General features: G+C 35.6%; 1 protein-coding gene and 1 long non-coding RNA gene across 3 annotated transcripts in view; one reads left to right on the top strand and one right to left on the bottom strand.

Moving 5' to 3' along the window:
* LOC142323073 (uncharacterized) overlaps positions 1-18,798 on the bottom strand; it is a 105,244-nt gene that overhangs the window by 66,889 nt on the left and 19,557 nt on the right. The window contains exons 2-4 of one of the 2 annotated variants that reach the window (XM_075362228.1): positions 8,005-8,217; positions 7,244-7,324; positions 4,929-5,229 (exon numbers count right to left, since the gene is read on the bottom strand). In XM_075362228.1, coding sequence (XP_075218343.1) covers positions 4,929-5,229; positions 7,244-7,324; positions 8,005-8,193 — 571 coding nt within the window. In that variant the 5' untranslated portion in view covers positions 8,194-8,217. The remainder of the gene's footprint in view (positions 1-4,928; positions 5,230-7,243; positions 7,325-8,004; positions 8,218-18,798) is intronic. The other variant, XM_075362229.1, reaches the window with a different exon arrangement.
* Positions 14,392-18,798, top strand: part of LOC142323078 (uncharacterized) — a 44,694-nt gene continuing 40,287 nt past the window's right edge. The window contains exon 1 of the long non-coding RNA XR_012756015.1: positions 14,392-14,473. This is a non-coding gene — a long non-coding RNA (uncharacterized LOC142323078). The remainder of the gene's footprint in view (positions 14,474-18,798) is intronic.

Raw genomic sequence — 18,798 nt, forward strand, 5'->3', positions numbered from 1 at the left:
GTTGGATGATTACTGCTGGCTTCTCTTTTATTTTTGCACGAGAGAGATCCAGTCATGTGTTTACCGCTGGTAAAAGCCATGGCGGTATTTCCCTTGTAGAAATTGCTAATGTCTCTGGTAAAGCAATTTCATACTTTCTTGTTAATTCGTGATACCTAATTTCGGCTGGTCTGGAATTGGTAGTACGATGTTCATATAATGCAGCCAAAGGATAATTGTTGAAAGTTTTATTATTTATTTGGGTAAGAAAGGCCTATACATTTTCTACATATCTTAGCAATAGGATCTCTCTTATATAATGCAGTGACATTATTCCGACTTCCGATAGTAGACTAGTCGTCGGACTTGTACAAAATGAGCCTGTGGTATATCTTATTCCGCTGATATGCATTACGTCTAACTTTCGTAGATGCGACTTTCTAGCGGATGAATATACAATACATCCGTAATCGAGTTTCGATTGAATCAATACTTAAAACAGCCTCAGTAGTATTTTTTTAGCTGAGCCTCAATTGATGTTGGATAAACATTTTATAATGTTTTTGGCTTTTTTGCATCTAACACTCAAGTCCTCTACATGCAATGACCATGTAAGGGATTTATCTAGTATTAGGCCTAAAAACCGTACATTTTCCTTGTATAATATACGATGGTCAAAACAGGACTTCGGTTAGGAATTCTCTTCCTACAGAAGTGTAGACAGCACGTTTTCTCAAGTGAAAATTTGAAACCATTATTCCTCGCAACTTCACTGACGGCGTTTATCGCACGTTGCAATTTGTACTTCACCATAGCTGTAGTGTTGCTGGCATACACAATTGCCAGATCATCGGCACAAACACTTTTGCTGATTTCTGCTGGAATTGCTAATATTAGTTTATTGATGGCGATCGTGAACAAGGTACCGCTCAACGGCGAGCCTTGTGGTATGCCACTTTCCAATCATTTTTCTGATGAATATTCATTGTCAACGTGTGCTTGGAAAGTACGGTCATTCATATAGTTGCTGAATAAAACTGGCAGATTGCATTCATGTAATTGAAGCATTATTCCATGTCGCCAGGTCATATCAAATGCCTTCTACAGATCAAAGAAGACTCCGCCACAATGTTTTCTTGTGATAAAGCTATTATATATTATGTTCTCTAAGTTAATCATTTGATCTGTAGTTGAGGTAGGTATTGTAGAAAACCTGCTTGATGTGAGGATAAGAGATTTTCTTTTTCTAAAATCCAAACGAGTCGATTGTTTATCATTTTTTTTAAACTTATTCCCATAGCGCACGTCAAAGAAATATGACGGTAACTATTGGGATTTGTCAAATTTTTATCTTTATTTAGAACTGCAATAATATGTGATTTTTTTCCACTGCATTGGTATATTCCATCCGGCCATATCTGATTCTATGGTTCTAACAATGTACGTTTTGCAGTGGTATTCAACTGCCTGATCATGTTATAATGAATTTCATCCGGATTAGCAGCTGTGTTGCTCTCTCCAACGCTTTCACAAGTTCTTCTATTTTGAATGGTACATTATACGAATAATTAATTTCAGTTGTAAAATTTAGCAGGCCCTCAAGTTCTGTTTTTGTTGTTCTGAAATATTCATAAAAATTAGCCGTTTTTCGTGCTTCTTCGAAACGATTGGCTAGTAACTCTGTAATTTCGTTTAGAACATCTATAATTTCATCTTCATACTGAAGGCAAGTTATGAGAGTATAGTTTTTACGCCCACAAATATCCCTCACTTTCTTCTAAACGTCTGACGCAGTCGTACTTCTGTACATGGTCGACACATACTGCTGCCAGGATCGTTTTTTTAACATCTATCATGTCTTTTTTACATACGCACTGTATTTTTTAAGTATAATTAGATTTTCTAATGTTGGACGTTTCTTAAAAGCATTATATGCTCTTTTCTTTCTTCTGATAGCTTCAGTTATTTCATTGTCCCACCACGGAACGGGTTGCTTCTTGGCTTTCCCTTATGTTTTGGGAATATATCTTGATGCCGAGTCAAGTATGACATTAGTTATAGCGTCGGCATCGGCTTCGATAATTCTAGTTGTTTCATAGAGTTTCGTCCTATCAAACATCCATCTTTCGGAGATGGGATATATATTTCTTGTAACGTTAGAATATGCACCGGAAAATGATCGCTTTCATGTAGATCCTCTAAATCCTGGAAAGTGTACCTCGGTGCTATTGATGCACTTATAAGTGCTAAATCTATACAGGATGTCGATCTATCTCTGGCACTGAAAAAAGTTCCAAAACCATAATTTAAGATAATGAAATCAGAATTCAGTAGGAACTTTTCCAATTCTCAACAATTTCCAACTCTTCCACGGAGATCTACTCGATCCGGCCCTCAAATAGAATTATGTGCATTGAATTCACCCACTAGTAGTATGGGTGCGAGAAGCTGAGCAATTAATCATGCTATGTCATCCTCCTTCCAATTAAAATTCGGTAAGTATATGCTGCAGTGAAAATCTGCCGCGGACGCTTCATTCTGATTGCGACCACTTACAGATTTGTGTTTATGTCAACCGCTTCGGTGGTAGCTGTAGTCGATGTTAATATAGCTACTCCACCTCTAACTCTTATATTTGGCGGTTGATCTCGTCGAAATGTATTGTATTTTCTTAGTTGCAAGTTTTCACCTCGGCAGAAGTGTGTTTCTTACAGGCATATACAAATTGGGTCTACATCGTGTACCAAGAGCTGAAGTTTATGGATGTTTGGCAAACATTCATTAATTTTTCATTGAAGAATCGACTCGCTAGTATTTAATTAGTTTATTATCTGGGTTTGCTTTTCGGCCACCCATTTTTCCTCTTCTTTTCCATTTTACGAACAGCTTCGTGTTTGTTAAGAATGTCATCGCCCGTATGGCTCCCGGCCTCCAATTCGGAGTCTATCAAATCCGCAGACGACGACGGTCATGGATCGGCGCTTGGTGTAGGCTCCGACTGTGAGGCGGGAAACTGGAAGACCCCTGCAACAGGAGCCGCACCCGTCACCGCCTCAGGGAGGGAGGAAACAGGCCCTCCCTATGTGGTTTTTAATGGCCTCTGTAGTTTAGAGGCCTCGGTTGTAGGAGGCTTGAGAGCTTCCATAGAAAACTGCAAAGCAGTCACTTTCTTTGCACCATCATCTAGTAGTTCAGTCAGACGAACTTGGAAGTCCGGCATGGTATTTGTCTTCTTATTAGATGCATTTTTGGTTCTATTCGAGGTGTAATCAGGAGGCTGTATTTTTATCAACGGCTTTGTGTTTTCTTTATGACTGAAAGACTTCGTTTTGGTTTCTATAATTCTCTTAATCATATCAGCCAAAGTGGGCGCAAATTTTCCAAGAAGCTGGTTTGCATCGACAGCAGGTGGAGCAGATGCAGGTACAGTAGCCGCAACCTGAGCATAAGTTTTTGCTGTTCTAGGCTTGCCGGCATTTACAATTTTCTTTGCCTCAAGGCAGCTGACTTTATGCAGGGTTTTGATTTCCTGCACAGCTACTTCTTCTTTGTAGACAACACAGTTTCTTGATCTACACGAATACTGACCCTTACAGTTTACACATGAAGGAGGATCCTTACATGGCTCCCCATTCACGAACCTCTTTATCACACACGCATATTTGCGATCTCTCGCATCGGGCAGCGGTGTGGCCAAAATGTTGGCACTTGAAGCACCGCATTGTTTGCGGTACAAAAGCTTGCACATCCAACTTGTGGATTCCTGCACGTACTTTCCCCGGCAGGTTTGGTCTATTAAAGGTGAGGACATGAGAAGCAGAAGGTAGGCCCTCGCCGTTTCTTCTCATGTTCAGCCTGCGGCACTCTATCACTCCTTGTGGTGTTAATTCCGGGACTATTTCCTGCTCTGTGCAATTCAGCAGATCCCGACAGGCCACAATACCCTTTGAGGTACTGAGTGTGCCGTGCGGATCGACATGCACAGCAAATTCGCCAATATTCTTAAGCCCTAGGATATTCTGCGACTGTGCATCATTAGTAGTCTCCACAAGAAGTTCAGTATATGATTTCCTGATTTCATTAACTGTGCGTCCAGTACATTTACTTATTTCTCGAACAATAAGAAAGGGGCTTACTCTCGAAAAATTTCCATTATCTCTCGTAATTACCAAATACTTTAGTTTGGGTACACTTTTCTTGAATAAAGATCTTTGAAAGTTCTTAGCTTCATTTTCTATACGTCTTCACTCAAAGATCTTTCTCCGTTTTGACTCAGGTGAAACAGCTGGTTCTAGACGAGGGTGTTTACGTGAACCCTCTGCCACGTTTGCTTTTTCAATCTGCATGATAAGTTGATCCCTTCTGTAGCAAGGCTAGCCGCCGGGGTACACCCCCACTTCAGGGCTTCCAACCCTGGAGGTCCAGTCCGGTACTCTGGTGGAATCGGCATATGTCCTGGCAGAGAGCGGATGCTCAGCCTCTGCACTGACTAAGCCTCTGCACTAAGCTTCTACACACCGATGTTTGCAGGACTGTCATGCACCGACATACATGGGCACCTTAACTACATGCTTGCCATCGCGGGGTGGGGGGGGGGGCATGTGGTCAGTGGAAGGGCCTCCGTTACAACTTCAATCACTTCGACCCTGGCCGCCACATCGCCAGCTCTAAAGGTGGTGTGAATCCATGTCTTTAATCATTAATGTTTTTCATATCTGCAGGTGGCCGAAAATCCAGTCCTTGTATTATGGCCTGCAGATGGAATCAGGCCAAAGTAAATTCCATTTCCAAGGAGAACACCCGGATCCCCTTTAGCCAGCTTATGAATCGTACTTATGTACAATTGCTTCCGCCCTGGACGTGGAACATTGATGTTATGTTTCGGACGTGGGGATTATTTACCTCAGGGCATTATTATTATTATTATTATTATATTATTGTAAACTCACCGATTGTAGGTTGAGGTGGTGGTGGAGGTGGAGGTGGTCTTCCGGTTGAAGGTTGCATAGGCGGAGGAGGTGGAGGTGGTTGCTCCATCCTGACTTCTTTCCTTGATGGAGGCTCGTTTGGCTTTTCACGAGCTACGGTAACAATCGGTACTTCTGTAGTTATCGAAATCGGCCTTTCGTTACGTAGTTTTTCTGATTGTGATTCGCTAGATCTTGATCTAGACTCGATGGTTATCGGCACTGTTTTTTCTATTTTAATTGGAATTGTTTTTTCTTGTTTTGCTCCGACAGCTGGTTCGTTCTGTTAAACATTTAAAATTTTAATTAATGTAAGCGGTTTAAAAAAAGGAGCAGGTCGGTTCACAGGAAATACTCAGAACAGAATCGATAACCTTGCAATTTTGAATTTTATATCAAATATTAAATACAAGAAATTACCAATCCGGAAAAGATTTTAAGCTCTTACGTATTAAATTAATACTACCTCGTTTTTATGCGTTTTTTAATTAAATAATAAGTAAATATTTCAGACAAAAAAAAATTAAAGTAATAGCTGATAAGAAGGCTTCATTTTTAAGACCCTGAAATCTCAAAGTAAACTATATCGCTCGTTCGTCTTTCCGGCTACAGAATCACCAGACCATATGGAGGATTCACCCTTTGAATTTAATAGATCGAATGTTATTTCAAAACGGCAATACCTGATTACAATACGGCAATTTTTTTCTTTTCAATTTATAAACTTTTTACAAATTTCATTTTATCTTAAATTCTGTTTAATTATAATTACAAAAAAGTGAGACATAATTTTGGGCTTTACAGCATTTCAATGAGTGAGACACAAATTATTGTCTCAAAAAAAGATAAATTCACTGAATGAGAAATAAATGGGGATCTTATAATCTGTTTACAAAGATGAAATAAGGACAAATTGTTACAGTCATTTGAAATAATGATATCCAAGGATTTAGGTTTGGGTAGTTCCCAACGGACGTGGAAAAAAGTTACATCCAATTTTTTTTTTTCACCCCTACTACTTAAAGAAACTTTGACGTAGAAATAGTAAAATATTTCTAATGAAAGTAGCGGTTTTTAACGAATTTACGTATACTACTTACAAGTTTTATTATTTACAATTATTTTGATTTAAGACAGATTTTGAAATCCAGGCACATATGTATACCGCATCCCGATACTAGGTCTTAACTTGTTTGCCGACCTACATAAAAATAATATTATTGTATAAATTAATAAATATTTTGTAAAAATAAGCTGTTAATTTATAACAATATAAAATTAATCATTTTTGGGAAATAGCTTAGTAACTTTTGAATTAGGTAATGCACAAAGAATCTACGTATAAAGTTGGAATAGTCGCAATTTGCTTTATTGCAGTATGACGTTTTTGTCCTGAAAAAATTAACGCAATAAAGAACCTTAACGTTTGGAAATCACTATTACACTGAGAGACATTAAAACGAGTCTAAAAAAATCAACTACACATGAAGCTTAAGTCTCAGGATCGGGACTTATAACAGTCAAACTGTCAGTTTCTTTTTTTGTTTAATCTCTTAGCAGATTTAAATGGAAAACCTTAAAATTTTAATTTGCTGGGCCCAGAGGTGCGAAAGAAGTTGAAAAAAGATTAATTTTTCCTTTTTTTCCGTATGAAGAAATTTGTGGTAAAATAATTTTTCAAACCCTCGGAGTCGTTAATAAAAGTGGCTTTCTAATTTTTCAAAACTCCCTTTAAAAAATTAATTGTATAGAAATTTACTGTTTAAAAATTCAGTAGAATTTTTAAACAGTAAATTATTTATTTTAATTATTTAGCTAGTAAGCTAAATAATTAAAATAAAAATGCAAAATTCTGCTGTCTGGCTGTTTAGGAAGCATGAATCTATCGGTAAGTTCGACTGCTATTTTTAACTCTCGAGTGTTCAATTTTTATAAAAAGGTTCGTGGTAGATGTTAAAAAATAAAATGTTTTCTATTAAATTATTGTCAACGATACTATCCACTTTTCAGCTTTATCCTTGAATAAATTTAATTTTTATTTTATTTAGCTGTAATAATATATATTCTTCATAGATATTTAACTGTTGAAACGTTTTTACTGATCGCTAATTTACTCCTTAAAGTTATTTTCTGTATACAGTGCTGCGGTACCTTTACCGCCACCCAATGCTGCAAAATAAGTATAATAATTTGTAATAAATATGTTCTTAATTCAGATAATTAATCTTGCAAATATATACTAAAAAAACATACACACACAAACAGAAATTATTTAAGTCACTAGTGAGAGTACTTACCGTACTTCCATTTTCTTTTAATCCAGCTTGAGAAGGCACTATTGTGATTTTGCTTTGCTTCCTCAGCTGTGGTTTTTCTGCCTGTACATACACAGATATTGATTTCTGCTTTTTCAAACGTATTAATGGTGATAAACACTTGTATTAAGATATTAAACGTATAACAAAAATACACATTTACATACGTCCATCCGTTTATTAATTTCCGTATTCTTACATACACACATTCACGCTCGTGAGAAAAGTGATAATGAAAGATGATGGGTGATTTTAGCGTAAAGAAGTACAGGGAGAGGAAAATTTATCGATAAAAATTGTAGAGAGAGAGAAAAAAAGATAAAAATTAATAAACAATAAATTTCTATCATCGGTTAATTTCACATCTATTTATACGCACATAAGACTTGTTAGATTCACATTAAAACTTTTTGTGGAGATTTTCCTATCGCCTAATTTGTGTAAAATTTGATTTAATAAACTTATATATCAAATCTATAGCTACTAATTTCCAGGGATTTCATAATCTAATTTACGTAACATAATTTGAAATCTACATTAAGTTTTTTTTATTTATCTTTCATTTTCATACAAAGGTAGTGTACGATTTCATATGTATATTATATATATTTTTTTCATTAATTTAATTAAATAACTAAATGTTATAAATAACATTTTGGTATATATTTCGTACTTATTACAAAAAAATTAAGTTTAAGCTCAGTACAAATAGTTCATATACGTTACGCGCAAGTTTCTGCTACCTTGGTCGATGAACCTTGCTCTGCGTCTGGCGAGTCGTCGGCCGCTTCTCTAGCTATAGCTCTGGTCCACGGGGCTGAAGGCATAGGTAGTGGTGACGGGCCCTCTTTCACCCAGGGAGGTCTGAATGTTGTTCTTTGCCCTTGAGCCGAGTTCGTTTGATCGGCTCCTTTTGGATTTATCACTGGCATCTAATAAGTTAAACCTCCGACACCCTGTAAAAAAAAATTCTTGATTTTTTCTTTTTATTTATAATAAACCCCTGAAATCGGACACAAGATGGTTTAGAACATGAGTCTCAGCCCGTTGCCCTCCTCAAACGTTTTTGTGGGGGCCCGCGAACTTAAAAAGAATTAGTTATAAAAATTCATCTTATTATTTTTAATAAGTCAAACGGGTATATCCCGATTTCTTCTCAAATAAAACTTTAAAAAAATTAACTCTTTGTGTAAACATAAATTATTGAATAACAAGAATTTAAATACAGTCATATAAAATAAAATGTAGAGAATTTTTCGTAACTCAAAATTAGTGTGTATTGAGATTTGACTTTTTGGCTTAGGACCGGTAGGATACAGCCCTACAAAAACAACATAAATATTTGTATATTCGATTAAAATATTGCTTGTACTGAATTGCGGCCGTCGCCTATAATTAAAGATACTGGCCCGAAGAAGACTTCTGGTTTAGGATGGGTTTAAACTTGAAAAAATAAAAATAATGTTACACTCCGACTATTTTTAATCGGTTTAAAGTATAATACTGTAATGATTTGGCTGAATGGTTCCAGGTAAAACTTTTTTTCACAAAAAAGGAATTCCTGCGCTACAGATAGTATCACAAAATGTTTACGTATATAAATGTTATAATATATAACACATCTTGCATATTATCGAACTTACATCAACACGTGAAACATTTCTTATAGAAAGTTTCTATATTACTTATTAACGTGGAAGAAAATCAAGTTTTAACTAATGTTATTAAACAAACTATCGCTTTGTTTAATGTTTCCTTATTGAAATGATTCTTGTTTCGGTTTATAATTATAATACAGCATTTTTCTACCAAATTTTGCTCTGCATTGTAGTAATAAAAGTCAAATTTCTTAACCTCTTATCCTGTTCAGTTGACACACTTAAAAAGATTTACTCAGAATTAAATTCTCTACAAATTTTATTTGTTTACTGGCAATTCAATGAAGTTACTGTACGTCAAATTTAAAAAATTGTATTTTGCAACACCAATTTTTTGTGCTTAATAATGATAATAATTTTTTCAAAATAATTTTTTCAAAAATTATTATCAGAGGTACAGTTATCAGATTTGTTTTATTTAATCTTTCAAGTGAGAATATGAATTAGTCAAATTACGCTTAATTTGAATTCTAAGAGTTACAGTATGGCTTAATTTTACAGATGGATCAGATATCAGGGCGAAATTTTTCGCAAGATATAATTTGAAACGAATCCGGATCCATATTTATATGAAATTTTTTGTTTACTTTTTGTTATAAAAGATGTACTGAAGTTCTTTCAGTTTCTTCGTCAGACACCTGTTTAAATAAATTTTTCTCCTTCCCTAAACAAATTTACCTAATTAATAAATTGAAACCAAATTAGTCTTTTTCATAGACGATTCATCAATGAATTCCCAGTTGGCTTATTGTAAAACGTTTGCAAAAATTTAATCGTTGCCTAAGAATGTTTTTTTTTTTTTTTTTTTTTTTTTTAATACTGTCATCCAAAAGGCCATCGTGTAAAATTATACCGCATTTGGCTTGTTTGGAACAGAATCGTCGTATTCAAAATTACAGTTTTTCTGGTTATTAGTAAAACATATTAAGAAAAAGCGCGTTTGTTTTTTTTCGGAACCAGTGTATATCTAGGTATGATGATTAAATATTTTTGTTGGACAAAAATATTAGTTGTCCGAAAAAGAACTCCGAGGTTTCAACAACGAATATTAGTTTTATTTTGCAGCACTCGATAGTGTTGTATGCCTAATCGTGAAGCAAGAACAATTAAATTTTAGTTTACACGTTTTCCACCAGATAGTAGCTGTGACAAACTGTTGCACAGGCCAAGTTGTTAGGAGCACGAGGGTCAGTACCGTGACGTAGCCGCAAAAGGAAGCATTGTGCGTGTATTTGTTCGCAGAAACAGATTTAGTGACTGTTGTACACAGAAATTATACGCGAGTTTATAAATTTTCCTACTGACAATAGCATGCATAAGTGGTACGAACAGTTTCTTGGAAATCGGAAGCGTTTTGAAAGGACACTCACCGGGTAGGCCAAAAAAAGTGCCGTATACACAGAAAGAATTCGACTGTCTTTTCGACGAAGTCCAAAACGTTCGGTTCGTAGTGTTATTCGTCGATTAAATATCGGCTGATTTAAAAAAAAACTTCGCAAATTTAAAAGCATATGAACATTTATTTAGATAAATTACAGATTCGGTTGAGGTCTCATTTCATATCAAAACACATCAAGTTTTGACTCAGGTAGTTCATTAGTACCGAATTCGGCCACCAGGAAAATGGATATATTTATTGGTGCGGAACGTGCTTGCTGTGTGTTTTGGTTTGGTTGTCCGGCTGCAGTTTTGTGTGGAAATGATTGATAGAATTGGAGACAACGATTCATTTTTAGAAAATGTTATTTCTAGTGATGAGTCAACGTTTCACATCAGTGGCAAGGTGAACACCTATAACTACCGAATTCGGGTAGAGAAACCCTCGTGAACCTTTGCAGCACGTTCGTAATAGCCCTAAGGTCAATGTTTTTTGTGCCCTAAGCAAACAAAGACTGTTTGGTCCGTTCTTCTTCCACGAGGCAACCGTAAATGTCATCGATTTTTTGGACATGCTACAAAATTTTGTAATTTCTCAGTTATACGATGATGACCAAGACGGGGCACCAACTCACTACTGCCTAGAAGTCCATGATGTTTTGATACTCGATTCCCAGGTCGGTGGATCGGTCGTGAAGGTTCAATTGCATGACCCCCTCGCTACCGCTAGATTTGACCCTTGAGGGGTTTTAATAAAAATCGGGTTTATACCCGAGCTTTAATATATAATAGGTTCAATATTTAATATAATAAGTACCACCTTTGTCTGCCGATCTTGTTGAGCTAAGACTTCGAATTAACGCCGCAGCAGCAGAGGTAATGCCCGACTTGCTGACTAAAATGTGAAATGAAATGCACTACAGTTGACTTCAGCCATATCGAACCAAAATGAATGTTGGGTGACAAACTTGATATGTTTTTGTATGAAATGAGACCTCAACCGAATACGTAACCAAACCATACAGACCATACAGCAACATCCCCCTGAGTATCAGCGATCCAGCATGACTTGGCTGCCTCGTATCTATTCGGCTCGGCAACAGCAAGGAAATCAACTTCTCTCTCGACGACGACTCGTGCAATTAGATCATGAGCGAGGATACTCCTGTTCAAATTAGCGAATAATGTTCTATACATGTTGGTCTTTCTTGCATTGCCAAGCTCCAGTCCTATGTTCTCTGCTTCTGCAGTCGAGGCACTGCTTCGGTTCTCGACAATCAGCAATCTTATGACCTCGACCGCCGCAATTGAAACAGAGTTCCAACCTATCTGGGCCCTTACAGTCCTGACGTCTATGTCCTGTCCCCCAACAACGATACCACCTGTCTTCGTCCTCGCGTATATAGGCTCTGCAACTTATCCAGCCTATCCTGAGCCTTTGCTCTACGAGTTTGCACGCTGCTCTATAGGAGGTGATAACCGTGACGTTCCTGGTCTCGCCAAAGCCTCTTCTGATTGATGATATCTTAAACTCTTCGTTTGGACCAACCCTGTTTGCTATTGCAGCCATCACCTCCTGTTCTGATGTTTCAAACTCTACATCTCTGATGTGGACAACAGCTCTTCTGGTGGCTCTACTCTTAAGATCAACGTGCAAATCCGCCGCCTTATCCCTAAGTAATGTGGTAAAGTCCTCTGCATTTTTTGCACCCTCGATCCTTACATGTAACTCTTCGTTACGGCCCTTGCGCAGTGCTATTACGTTGTTTGCCTCCTCACTTGTCACCGCACCCTTCATCGATCTAAGGAGCTCCGCATACGTCTTACCCTCAGCCTTGACGATTTCTACACGACTTTGATCCGCTGGTGGTGTAGCTTTCTTTATGGGTATATGATTCACTCCCACATACCTTACACTTGAATCTCCTTGAAGCGTCAATATGTATACTGGCATTTCCTTATTCCTTAACAAATAGGACAGGATCTTCTTCATGTAATATCCAATATTCCCTGCCGGAAAAATATACGCAGCATCTGGCACCTGAGATATAACCCTCCTGACCGCTCTTAACAATGTAGCAAGGGTTTCCCTCTCAGGTACGCCAGAGCTGTAGCATATCTTATATTTACTTCTCTTTTTTTCTGTAGTGCTGTCTCCGATGACTGAAACTTCATCTTTTATAATGTCTCCTGCGACTAATTTGGGGCCTTGTTCTTGTTCTCCCATCTTCTATAAGTCTTTTAGACTGCATGTAATTTCGCTGTCAGGAGGGAGTTCTGTCACCAAATTTAGCTTAATCCTCAAGGAATCGGGCCACCTTCTAACAGCTCCCCATCTTCTAAATCCTTAGAAAGAATATGTTCCATGCTATCTTCAGTTATCGGCAGATCCGTTTGTGTGGCTTGCGTCACCATGTTTGCCGTGGATGGCGTTTCAGCCAGCGCGTTCAGGCCTTCATAAATTGCTCTGAGCTCCTGCTCATGCGTACCAATGTATTTGTTAAGTCCAGGCCCATATGTTGTTTTAGGGAAGCCAGCGTGTTCTATGTTTTAATATCTTGTCTATGTTTGCGCTTCGTTTCTACGCCCCATAACCAAGTATATGCATGACGCATTTTAAATAATTTTATAATTAATAAGTAAATGGCTAAATAAAATATTTCAATTATTATAAGACCGATTAATCGAAAACAAAACGGTAAATTTAGACTGTTTTCGTAATTGTATTACTATGTTTCGTACAGGCCCATTAAATTTGTCTCTTATAGACTACAGTAGGTAGCACATAAAAGCAAAAAAAACTTCTTTTTGTATTTTATTCTGTTTTAATACTTGATTTTTTCTTAAACAAGAGTATCAAAAAGAACATTAAAAATATGTTGCAGGAGGATAATTGGCCGGATTTGTTTCATTATTTTTTTTAATCAACCAACTAAAATTAAGAAATTTGTATTTCTTAAAAAAATAAAAATAGAGAGAAGAACTTATTTATGGATCTGATCGCTTTAAAAACAAATATATATATATATATATATATATATATATATATATATATATATATATATTCATTAAATTCTATTCAATAACATTAATTTTTTTTTCCTAAAATTTTAATTTTCATATTTTTTTAAAACCAGGAGTGATTTTTTTAGTGTTAAAAATGTTTTTAATATAATTTTTGTTATAAAAACTTAGAAATTCGTATTATGTGAGATGTGGTACACGGTTATTCTCAAAGGGTTTTAATATTGGAGAATTGTAACTTACTTTTCTGTTTTTGTTTTTTATTTATTTATTTTTATTGATATTTCCTAATTTAAATATTCTGCAATATATTACAACATTTCCAGATTTATTTTTAATAAAATTAAAATTTAAACTTCATTCCATATTTTAAAACAGTTAATAAATCTTTCACTTTTTTACATTCATCCCAAATGAAGTAATTAAATCTTTTGTGTAAACATTCGGCTAAATATTTTAAATTGAAATACTTTAATTAAAGAAAATTAAGAGTAATTTTACTTTTTTTTGTTTTATTTTGATTGTACTAAACACTTAAAATAAAAATGGTAGTCTAACGAAGAATTGAAAATCATTTTGAAGTGCAAGAAATAAAATAAAAAAACTTTCCTTGAACATTTTAACTAATTGATGAACATTGACTGATAAATATAAGAGACCATGTAATCAAATTTATTATTTTATATAGGATTTATGATCATAAAAGTTACACTTTTTAATTGCAATCTGATTTTCTTTGTTCGGGTGATTCCTACTTAAATTTCTCTTTTTTCGTTAATAGAATGAATAATAGTGAGTAATAAAAAAAAATTATGAGTTCATGATTAGATTTGACCACTTAAATGTTTATAAATGATTAATGCAGTTACGGATGAAATTTTAATGAAAATTTTACAAATATAGACGATTTTTTGTGGTTTAATGGAGAAGGCTCACGTGCGTAAACGCTCAAGAGAACACTTGAGATAGTTATGTCAACATGTTATTTTTAAAATGTACGTAATTAATTAATTAAATGTTACAAATATTATATTTATTTTAAACTGTAACTATTTATTGCAATAATACAGTCAACAACTTTCATAAATATATTGTTTTATGTTCTACATAGGATGTCTCATTTGTGGCTGCACAGTTTGATGAACGCCGGTTTGTAAGTCGATGTTTTTAGTTATAAGAGTGCCATTCATATGTAAACATCTTTTTTTTCTTTTCCTATTTAGCCTCCGATAACTACCGTTCAGATAATACTTCAGAGGATGAATGAGGATGATATGTATGAGTGTAAATGAAGTGTAGTCTTGTACAGTCTCAGTTCGACCATTTCTGAGATGAGTGGTTAATTGATACCCAAACAGCAAAGAACACCGGTATCCACGATCTAGTATTCAAGTCCGTGTAAAAATAACTGGCTTTACTAGGACTTCAACGCTGGAACTCTCGACTTCCAAATCAGCTGATTTGGGAAGACGCGTTCACCACTAGACCAACCCGGTGGCTCATGTAAACATATTCGCATTCATTTCAAGTACACGGCGTTCAGTTCAGCATAATAATAATAATAATAATAAATCACAAATAATTGTTTTTTATATTAACTGTGATCCAACCTATTAACGGGACGCACTTAGACTTTTTTTTTTGCAAATTGTAAATAACTAATTTATTTTTTATTTCATATTACTTCATTCTACACAATCCTGCGTATTTTTGTTATATTCATTTCAATTTTAGCAGAAAATAATAGCCTACCTTTACGAAAAACAATACCTCATTTGAACGTAAATAATTTTATAAAAATAATTACAGGAATAAAATATACCAAGATTGATAAAATTTAGTAAAATAATCTACAGAGATATAAAAGTAAAGAATTAACTGGAAATAATGATAAATAATTATCAGTTTTCTACGAAAATCGGGATTCAAAATGTGTAGTAACAGATTGTAATCTAAAATGAATTACTAAATTTTAGAGAAAAAAATTGTTAATTTCTCTCCGATCCGTTTGTATTTTTTTTTTTTTTTTTCTATTAGATGCAGAAATAATTATTTAATAATTGGCAGGGATTTCCTATCATCATCTATTATTTTTTTACGCATAAGTTTCATCTAATAATCAGTTGTATTATTATTATTATTATTATTTATACTTTTAAAAAAATAAATACTTCATTAAATTTTATCGGTCATTTAACAATATATCTTGGTCATAGATTGATTTATTATTTTTTTTCAGTTACGCCAATGACTTGATCGCATTCATTTTCTGTAAATAGAATTTTTTTTATGTAGGATAAAATATTGTAAAAACTATTTTTAGCTAAAAATCTTTCTCTGTGATATTCAAAAACAAAACTTTGTTGCTAAAAACATGACGATGATGATGATGCAATCTGTAAAACCGTGCAAGTGTGACATTCATATACCCGCTCCACCCGATGTTTAAAAATAGAAGCTGTAATATTTTTAAACACATTTTCAACCAAAATGTATACCGAAGATTATATGCGGTTTGTTTTCATAATTTTTGCGACTTATCGTCGTGTAATATTTACCTCGATTTTAATGTCTGTGAGATCTGAATAGCTGCCTTATTATCAACTACATTAACCCACACGCATTGATATATTATTACTAGATTTTAATTTTTTATTTTATTTATTTTTACATTTTTTTAGAACCTAGAATAAATTTAATTTTAAAATCATTTACATCTATTTTTTAGAATGTCATTCCTTTATTTTTAACGAAAACTAAATTTAAAAAAAAATGTATCATTACAGACTGGTATTACTGATGTTTACCGGATTAAACTAAATTTAATCTTTGATATTAGGAAAAGAATGCGGCTGGCTTTACACAACTTTGTACTGCATTAGCCAACTTTTTCCTATATTTTGTATACGGGTGTATTATAGAGAGTAAATGTCTTACAAATCGTAAAACTAACAACCGACTGTATATAACGTTGAGAATAGCGAGCACGACTCTTTTAAAGTAAACGTAAATTTTTCGCATCGACCAGAAAAAAAAGAAATCGTACATTACAGGATGATAATCCCATTAAACTTTGCATCATTGTAGGCGTAACTTTCAAAAATTATTTTACGTCAGAAAGTAACTGAGTAAAATTGTGCACAAACACACAAAATTGTGCACAAAGACATGCTCTGAGTTAAACGGGTTTATTTGTTTCACAGGAATAGAGTTCAGCCGGCCAAACCAACTTGATTTCGAGTAAAATTTGAGATATCCCTTCCTTATATTTCAGTAAAGTTGTCCACCTACAACGGAGAGTTACTTATCGAGATCGGGTTTGAGTGAAGTACACTAAACCGCCTCGATGATATCAGTGCCGTTGGATCGATGGCATCAGTAAAAGTGATCGGTATAAGGTGTCTTCGTCTGAACACCAGTTTTATTCAATCTAAAAAATTATTGTTTTGTGTCCTACATTATTTATCCACAAAATTATTTCTTGTATTTATTTAAATACAGATGGGTTTTTATTTAAATTAATGTACAAATAAATTTTCATACCGATAACAATTCCTAGATGAAGGTCTGAAATTTCATTTATTCTAAACAAGTACTTTATGTATCTTATATATAATACGTAAAGGGTGGTATGAAACTGGCCACAAACGATCGGTTTATATTTGTAAATGGATTGAAACTCAGTAATTATAATAATAGTACGATTTATAACTACGTATAATCGTTTGCGATTTGAATTTGAGTACAGGTCGGGTCTTTTATAAAATCCAGTTTGTTCACTAATGCGTTATAATCTAATTGAAGTGGCGCGTAATTATTCCTTATATATATATTATTTTATTGATGATGTTTTTCCCCAGAACAGTTATGTAACTACAAATACATAAATAAACCGGGAAAAAAAGTTTAAGAATGTGATTTTTGCAACCTTAATAGATTTTGGACGGCAACTTTCATTGTATAAATTAGCGTTATTACGTTTAATAAAATGTAAGAATAATTCACTTTGAACTCTACAAGTTGCAGAATGTTTACTTCCTCAAGGTGAGATGTTTATATTTAGGACATCATAATATCTACGCAAACGACTTTGGAAACAGGCCAATTCCATTTATATTACGAGCGCGTTGTTTTTTTTTTAACTTCTTAAATTTGCGGTTTACCCTATAACATTTGCATTTTGACAAAATATATCCTAACATTCGTAATAATAATAATAATAATAATGTCCCGGATGAATCCACCCCCACATCCGTGCAACAACATCTATGCACACGTCCGGGGCGGGCAACGACGGGGTACCTCAGTAACTGCACTTATGTCGGCCAACGGGGAAATGGTCTTGCTCAGGAACTCCCTTTGGAGTACGGGATTGGCGGTCCCGAGCTATACGACCTGGTTGCGGTTGTGCTTCTCGGTTTAGCGCTTGCAGCGGGGGTGGGAGGCATGACGGTTATCTGTTTGCCGACGCTGGGCGGAGTGCGGACGGGGAGTGCCCATCTCTCTTCTCGGTTGTGGAGCCGGGTTGACGGTGGGCTGCCGTGAGCTTGCTCTGCCGAAGTCTTGCACCGTCCAGTGTGAGTCAGTGACTTCGGCCGTTGGCAGGGATTGTCCTATGGGTAAGGGTATCGGAGCCCTTACTGCTGCGTGCAGCCCTGGGATGTCGGAATCGTGGGTTAGGCAGTACCTGGCTCCCCGGCCCGGGTTAAATTTGTCGGAGGCGGCTGAGTGGGGAGCCCAGGCAGGATCAATAATCCGGAGTACGCCCAACCGTCTCTCCGCCCGCACCTTGCGACATATTGACTGGCAAAGCGTAGGACCATAGAACAACACCTTCCACAACTTCCGTGGCAGAGGGTTTACGTAAAAACCCTCGTTCTGGAGAACATCTTTCTTCAGTGGCGAACAGTCGGAAGAGTGTTGAGTTTAGTGATAAGGAGAAGTTTATAGTTCTGGAAAGGAAGGATGAAACCATGTTTCGATCTAAGAGCGGAGGTCCTACTCCTAAGTATCTAATAATAAAGAAAAAGGATGATGATCTTTCTAAGATCAGCCCCTTCGTGTTAGCTTGTGGCATCACCAAAGCAGCTGGAAGACCGGTTAATGTACAAGGAAGACTACAACGGGTTTATTTTTTGAAATCGTTGCCGACTTACAGTCATCTCGATTATTAAAAGCAAAGCAAATAAGACTTATCGACGTTGAGGATACGATGAGCCTACAATTAATTCAAAGGCAACGCAAATTCAAACAAAAATGCTGCAGGAACCTGAAAGTAAAGTTCAGATTGAACAAATTCCAACTCCGAGACCCGCGAATCCAGAAATACCAATCTTAGAAAAGGAAGATTTAAGAAAAACTACAACGGAGCCTCCGAAATCACAGAGGCCTTTAGCTGAGAGGGCGAGACACTCGGCTGCCCCACACGTTCTTGCAGTGAGTACACCCAGTCTCGACTGTGATATACTTCTGGCTCCG

The sequence above is a fragment of the Lycorma delicatula genome, chromosome 4, assembly GCF_047948215.1.
Source record: "Lycorma delicatula isolate Av1 chromosome 4, ASM4794821v1, whole genome shotgun sequence".
Lineage (NCBI taxonomy): Eukaryota > Metazoa > Arthropoda > Insecta > Hemiptera > Fulgoridae > Lycorma > Lycorma delicatula.